The sequence below is a fragment of the Nymphalis io genome, chromosome 6, assembly GCF_905147045.1.
Source record: "Nymphalis io chromosome 6, ilAglIoxx1.1, whole genome shotgun sequence".
In the NCBI taxonomy this organism is placed as follows: Eukaryota; Metazoa; Arthropoda; class Insecta; order Lepidoptera; family Nymphalidae; genus Nymphalis; species Nymphalis io.
In genome coordinates this window covers 10,147,975-10,156,164 of record NC_065893.1, presented here as the reverse complement: position 1 = coordinate 10,156,164, position 8,190 = coordinate 10,147,975, and the positions used below count along the sequence as shown (strand labels likewise).

The 8,190-nt window shown below is 28.5% G+C and overlaps 1 protein-coding gene across 3 annotated transcripts in view; it reads right to left on the bottom strand.

The window, feature by feature from the left end:
- Positions 1-2,837: 2,837 nt before the first annotated feature.
- LOC126768909 (acetylcholinesterase-like) overlaps positions 2,838-8,190 on the bottom strand; it is a 65,772-nt gene continuing 60,419 nt past the window's right edge. For all 3 annotated transcript variants that reach the window (XM_050487322.1, XM_050487321.1, XM_050487324.1), the window contains exons 6-7: positions 6,087-6,244; positions 2,838-4,802 (exon numbers count right to left, since the gene is read on the bottom strand). In XM_050487322.1, coding sequence (XP_050343279.1) covers positions 4,690-4,802; positions 6,087-6,244 — 271 coding nt within the window. In that variant the 3' untranslated portion in view covers positions 2,838-4,689. The remainder of the gene's footprint in view (positions 4,803-6,086; positions 6,245-8,190) is intronic.

Genomic DNA, 8,190 nt, shown 5'->3' with positions numbered 1-8,190 from the left:
CTTTTTTCTTTTCACACAGACCGGGTCGTATACGCTTGGAATTGGCCGGAGCGGAGCCGCCAACTATTTCACATCGACCGGCTGGAAGAGATCTGAAAGCGGGTGCGAGCGAGAAAGAGCACGCAAGCGGAGCCGGTCGGCTCCTTTTATTACTTCACACGAAGCGCGTTCAGGCATTTTTAATGACAAAAAAGGTGCAAATGCAAAAATAAACTTTACTACAATCACTCAAAACACTGTTTCCAACGTGATAAAAATCTGCTCTCCTCTCCGAGCCGGTCTGTGTGAACGGACCCTTAATAGGTATTTTATATGAGTAAGTGCACATCTATATGTATACATTACATAGCACCTAATTTTTAAGCAATACCTACCAGATTTTGAAACAGTTAATTTTTATGAATATTATAACATTCGAAATTATATTAATGTGATATTACGGTCGATAGAATAAGAGTTAGTTTCTGAATGGATAAATTAATTAGCTGATAGATTTCTATATTTCCGAATTGTTGCTTAATTATCCATCCCATTATATTAAATTTTTCATATCAATCATTCAATCCAATAAAGTTCAAATTCAAACGACAATATTACTGTACTTACGTCAATCATAATTAAATATGTTTGTTTCTTTCCCAAAATGTGATTATGAGAAAAGATATTTTTTTATGAAATCATAGTAATTATTTGCTAAAATAAGTACCTAATGTCAATTGTTTTCAGTCAAGCTTAAATATAATTTAAATAACAAAAACGAAATAAATAATTATAAATGAATACACAGGTATGTTAGTTACAACGAAACCATTAAATTCTCATAAATCTGGTGAAAATATAAAAATAAAGCGAAGTTTTCTTTTCTCATTAAAACAATTTTTAAATCATCATGTTTCTTAAAAATTTTAAACGTATCATTCGAGTGAAATCAAGTCATCATTCAATTAAATAAATACGCAGTATCATTCTGATATCAAGATTAAGCTGTTCATATACTTAGAGATTCATTCATTCATTTATCTTAAGTCTATCAGCCGTAATATCATTAAATATATATATTTACAATAAAATTTTATATAAACATAAAAAGTATCTATATTATATATAACCAAGTTTATAATTTCGTAACTTTAAATTGAATTAACATCGGAAATACAATTAAATTGTCACCTAACACACTGTCATTATAGAAATTGTTTTAAGCATCCACGATAATTTTACTTATACTGTCAAAAACATATCGGGTTAATTTTTACCAAACAGTTTAGAATATGATAACTACTAATTTAACGTAAAAAGAAAGGTTGAAAATATCGATACCATAGTGTTTTAATGTATTTATGATACGTTTATAATGTAATGACAGTCTTTTCAGATACGTTCCTTTTCATCATCGCGTATCTTATTAAATTTAATATAAATACATCACATAAAAATTATTTTTGAGTTTAAAATCATATTAAAATAAAGGTATTAATAAATTATAAAAAATATTTAAATACAATATATATTTCAACAGCGTTACTATATCATAAACATGTTTGAATAAGTTATTATTATTTTTTAACTTTATTTCTTTATAATCATAGCATTTTCAGATGAACATATTTTTATATTACTTGATTTCGTGCGTTATAACTTTTTTATTTTGCCTGTTGTTATCACGAGTACGCAAGGCATCTGCTATAGTCACGATTAGTGGTATAATCGATGCAATTTTCGGAATATAAATTACAATTTATTCTTAATTTTATCCTTCAATCATCATTTTATCAAATCAATGAATTAAAATTTTATTCAGTTCACAGCAATAAATACATAAGAAGCTTGAACTGTTAACAAAATATCCTTTAGTTATCATATAGCAACGTCATTGATTCTATATTCAAAAGTGACAATTTGAACTTCTAGATTGCATACAGTTGCATCTTTGTTTATTCGTAAGCCGATCTAACACATTATCGAACATCAATTCTTGCGTATCACATAAAAGCTCACACGAATAACATTTAAACATTTAATTTCTAACAAAGAGTACGTTTTCTAAGGAACTACACATTTATTTACCGAGAATTATGTTTTGAATAACTAAGAAGGATTATCTGAACTCTTACAAATAGTTATATTATGTATAATTCATATTATAGTAACCTTTAAAGTATTAATTAAAAAAAAAGATATAAATGAAAAAATAAAATAAAAGCAATATACTTTTCTTTCAATTATCAAATATGTAGTTACATTATTTGAGATATTATTTTTTTTCTACAACTGACAATATTTTTTTTTTACATTTTAATTTTATATAATATATTATATATCTTAACTTTACACTGAAGTGGAAATAACACTAAAATAGTGTGCAAATATAATAATTATCTAAATAATTTCAAACATAGTATTTTTATAATAACGTATAATAAAAACTATTTAACATACGACATTCTAATCAAAATCACATTTAATCTAACAGATATATTTCTTAAAATTTCAACAAAGATCAATTATAATTATTATTCACAACTTTAATAATAATTAGGATGATAATTATTACAATGTTGGTAAGAGACGCAGTTCTAGTTTTAGGCCCGAATAAAATAAACTAATACGTAATATAAGTGTATTATTAAATTTATTATTTTTTATCAGAATTAAAACAGACAACTATTTAGATTATTACATTTAAAATATGTTCATTGAAAACTACGAACTATATATCCTTGGCTTTGAATCATATTTTTTTATTTATTTATTTATATCGCGTTATTATTTTGTGCCAGATTTAAAATATTCATTTTTCCCTGGAAATGAGTTTCCGTATCGCTATTGTTTATTCGTTATTAAATTTTGAATAAATAGTTTATATTCAAATTATCAATCGCTGTTCCATTCAAAGCATGCAAACGTAATCACCTAGAACCTTCTAAAAACTATTTCCTAATGATTCCGGTTATCGCTAAATATTATATTTCATTTATCACTTTACATCTTATTTTTAACTAATTAAAGCTATCCCATACAACTCCTCAAATTGTGCTTAATTCGACGAAAAAGCAAGATAGTGCGTCATTTATCTAAACAGTGTATAAATTGAGAAGGAAAACATCCTTTGAAGTACCTATTTAGTGTTGGACAGATGCTTGTATAAATGAACACTACGTGCTTATAAATTCTTAGTTATAACAATTCAGTGTATACTAAAGTGATCGCTACCATATAATTAACTAACAGCGACATTTCATACGAATATTACAGTTGAATAAATTGATGACAGTATTAATTTTGAGCGCACATTAAAGATTTTTAATAACCTATAGTTTAGACGTTATCGAGCGATATTTCCGTATTAAATCACGTTTGGAAACCGACTAAACTGTAAATTAAACAATCACCAATGTGCGGATAAGATAAATGGCACAATTTATTTTTGTGTGTATAACCATTTATATAATATATATAATACATATTAAAATCGTTCAAGATATTAATTGACAACCACATATAAATATTTATTATCGCTAATGTTTATTCATTTTAGAAATACCATGTTTTAATATTTTATTAAATTCATAAGATGATTTCCTTTCAAAGCATTTTCTTGCTATAGGTTACGTCACTTTGACGATTTTTTTTTCACGTTGAGTAATTGTATTAAAAAAAATCAAAATTGTCTCATATGCCTGAATACTTTGTAGGTGTTTGAAACGCATTTAATTTTGAGAAATACGTAGAAGTCTATATCGTTGGGAATATAAATGTTTATTTATTTCACTAAATAATACCACAATGAGGTGTGATTAGATCCTCAACCATCTGTTCCGTTATAATTGTTTTACTACAGATGTAATTTGCACAGCAGTGCCATTAGCGTGTTATATAGCTTAGTTAACGATTACAAAGGTACAATATATACGTCCCATTATTGTTACATAGAAAAGTTTCATTATATTTAAAAGTTTATCGGGATATCGCATCCTAAATGTAAGAAGGGTTATTTATAAAATATAGTATTATTTGTATGAAGTCATAAGAATTGGATTTCATAAGATACTCGAGTGGTACGAGTAGATAGCCTCCTAAATATTAAATATACTGTTAAAAATTCGTCTCACATCGTACACACTTCTATACATATAATATAAAATTCTAAAATTTCGCTCTAATTAAGATATGTATCGTTTGCTATTAAAGCAGAGGCACACATTGATATGTATTGTGATTATTTCAATGTCATGTTAAAGCTGAGCAACGCTTCAACGATTAAAGCCGATGTGTAAACATTATTTTTTCTAATTAAACTAACACACACTTAATCGGTCTCAATAATATATGACCAAGAACTAAACATACATTCAAACATACCTATATAACTACTAGGTAGAGGAACATCGTAAGAACTAATCACATAAGCGACTACTCCATTCTCTTATATAAGTAAATACAGAGATTATAAAATATTTTTTTTTTTTTTTGTTTCTTACAATATAATTTTAGCCTGTTTCAACTGGACCGTGGAAGGGAAAAAAATAACAGAACAGATAATTTAAATAATTTTGCAAATAGTTTTTAAAATGTCAATTGTTTTGATGCATTAGAAATAACTTAAGTCTAAGCGATATAATGTGGTTTCCATTTTGTTTTGCTTGTGAATAACGTTTTACATTAACGTGCGATTTGTGATAGATTAATTTATAGAGCCACCGTTGTTGCTAGTGCAGTTAGCAGGATGATGGGTAGCGTGGTACCAGCGACGCTCGAATAGGGCCCGGTTACGGCGCCATCGCATGGAACGTGTTCCAATTCTGAAAATCGAATAACACAATGTTTAAATAAGATTAATATACGTCGAAATAAAAATCAAAATGTTCTTTCAAGTAGAATCTTAAAATCACTTTTGTATTTAAAGCTACCACCGCACCGAGAAAAACCGTTAATTACTTAACTTGACTTATTAGTCACTATTTATCCAATTTATATGGGTATATTAATTAAATGCAATCAAATTATTATTCATCCAACATGAAAATGAACTAATACTATCTTCGTGCTTTTTAATTATTAAAATATTTATCGTGACCTACCTATTCATCATTGTTTTTTTTTTTAATTTTAATTAAATGTAATTATGTATTAATAGGCCTAGTTAAAAACATTGATGCCTAATTGTAATAGAATCATTATTTGTTCTTAAACCGAATTGAATACATTTTAAACAAAGTTATAGGTACATAAATGAAAACCTTTACATTTAAAGGTCGATTCAATGTTATTTAAAAAGTTGAGTTTGTATTTGGAACTGGTTTAGCGAAGAATCGAAATTGCACGTTTTTACTTAACATCGCGGAGTCCGTAATTTCGGCACAGCAAAAACTCTTTCGTACTGACAATTTAAAGTCGTCGACTGGTTTTGTGCCTTTAAAGAATGATAAATTTTAACGTTTAAAGCTATACGGCCTTTTATTAAGAATGTTTATTTGGTGTTAAATTAAACATTGTGTCCTCTATTTCTGTCGTCATTGATGTAAAATTCAAAAGAAGAAGACGGCAAATAAAACGAACCCCTTAAATAACATTTATAGCTAAAGCCAATAATGACAATCTAGTTGACCTTAATGAACAATAAAATATTTCATATACTTACTATATAAAAACAATATTGTTCTTTTGTTTTTAAGCTACGCATATGATTTCATTGTGTTATAAGTAAGAAGTTGCTTGCATGTATCATTTTTTGGGATGTTTTATTAATTGTACAAACTAGAAGATGCCTATCATGTCAAAGCAATCTTCAATTAGTCATACACAACTACTTTTGTAACATCCGTGACGTTATATTTCTTCATTTATGAACAATTTTCATTCGTTTTATTTACAATATACAATTCATGAAAATAAGTGATAATACTAATATTAAAATTACAATTTACAAAGAAATAACAAGCACTGTCCGTAAGAAAAGTTATGAAATTATAATTCGAACCAGTTTGCAATTTCAATAAAGAGATATTTGTTCGAAAAATCGTATAACGAAACCTTGTTCGGACATCGAGTTTATTGAATTTATCAATTCCAAACTGCATTATTACCATTAAGCTTGTTCAGGAAGTCGTTCCAGAAAGCGCAGGCGGAGGCTCGGGGTCCGCGTGGTCCGGCCGGCCCGCTAGGACCGTCAGCCGTATACGTGTAGTAGTGGGGCGACGACCGCGAGTACAACGGCCATTTCTCGTCGGGCTTGTGCGGTTTCCTGCAATAATATAATACTATTTACTACTAAAACTGATGCACAAAACTGGTTATGTCGTATTACGTAATAGACTTATCAATTTTTTTTCAATTCATTTAATATATTTAACGTATCCGCGCATAGTTATTGTTTAAAATTTTGATCTTATTTTATTTATTTATATTTTTAACTTAATTTATTAAGTATATATAACAAATATCCAAAACAATATATTTAAATAAACACACTATATGAAGACAAGTGAGAATTAAGAAGAGAGAATGTTACAACATTTTTAAGAACTCAAATATAAATATATTTTAATCAAAGTAAAGTAAATTAGTGTAACGCAAATAGCATTACACTAATTTACTTTACTGCGATAAAATATGTAAAACAATTATATAATAACGAATTCAGAAATAAAGCGTCCGTCATTCAATTATAAAACATTAATAAAATATTATTTGATTTTTTTTTTAGAAATATTCGCCAATATAATTTCTTGAAATGCAAAAAAAGATCTGAAAACCGAATGACCGATATGACCAGTTAAAAACATTCAATCACTTATGATATATCTATACTAATATAACAAATTCGAAAGTAAAACTAAATTGATTTTGATTAAATTTAATTTGAAATTTGGTATGAAGCAACAGCCTATGAATGTCCTACTGCTGGGTTAAGGCCTCTCTAAGTTTTGGAGCTTATTCCACCACGCTGGTAGACTGCGGCCAAATTAGACACATGCAGGTTTCCTCACGATGTTTTTTTTCACCGTCAGTTACGAGATGAATTATAAATACAAATTAAGCACATGAAAATCACTACTGAATTTTTGCCTTGCCCGGGTTTGAACCTACGTTCATTGGATTCACGCGTTCTAACCACTAGGGCATTTCGGCTTGCATGAAGCAAGCTTGAACTCCGAGGAAGGACGTAGGCTACTTTTTTATATCGACCCATCTCACCAACAACAACATCTTTCCTTAGATGCGAGCGAAGCCGCGCTTAAAACTTAACCGAATCTGGACAAAGATCGTATGACACGGGCAGTAATCGTGACTGGGTCTCCATCTCATGTGTTAGTTGCATTAATTGGACATCAGACACTTTTAACTAAATGGATTAGCTCTTGGTTTTTCGAATTTGGACTAATTTATTTTAATTAATATAATTATTATGTATGTTATGCCCTATTCGTTGTATAGGTAGTTATAAGTTTTATTATCTAAGTAATAACGTCTACTGTGAAAGAATTATCTTACCCTATGCTACAAGCTGACTAGAATTATTCTGATAACTTTTTCATATCGGTGTTTTTGGTAGAGCCTGCTTTTCTGTAAGAACTCACTGCGTATCTCATTCGTAAAATGTGAAAAATGGACTTACGGTGATACGCTATTTTGTTGCATGTTCTTTAAAAGTTATAATTTTTAATGTCGCGTCTCACTTTCCGACATTTGACGATCATATTCGGTTAGTTTCATATGTGAGTATATTGGTATTATATCATGTATTTGAAATTTTTTTTAGGAAATTAACTTTTATTTCGGAATTAGATTTAAAATTTGTAATTAAATCAGGTACAAGCGTATACCACCTCAATGCGTAATAATAATCATTATTTGACAGAAAGTAATAATAAATTATATAAAGACCAGACGCTTGACTCAGTTAAAGTGAATCTAATGAAAGATTGCAGAGCGTAGGCGTTTAAGTGTTGTCTTCATCTGAATAAGAAAATATGTTTCTACATATAGCCGTCTCACAAGATACAGCATACATTTAGAGACAGTAGACTATCATGACACTGATCAAAGTCAGATTAGTAAACCAAATTAATTCAGTGTTAATATAATATAAAATATATATATAATATAAAGTATGTTGTTGTTGGAAGAACGTTGGGCTTATGAAATGATAAAACAATACAAATGTTTCGACGTAAGTGAAGACTTAGG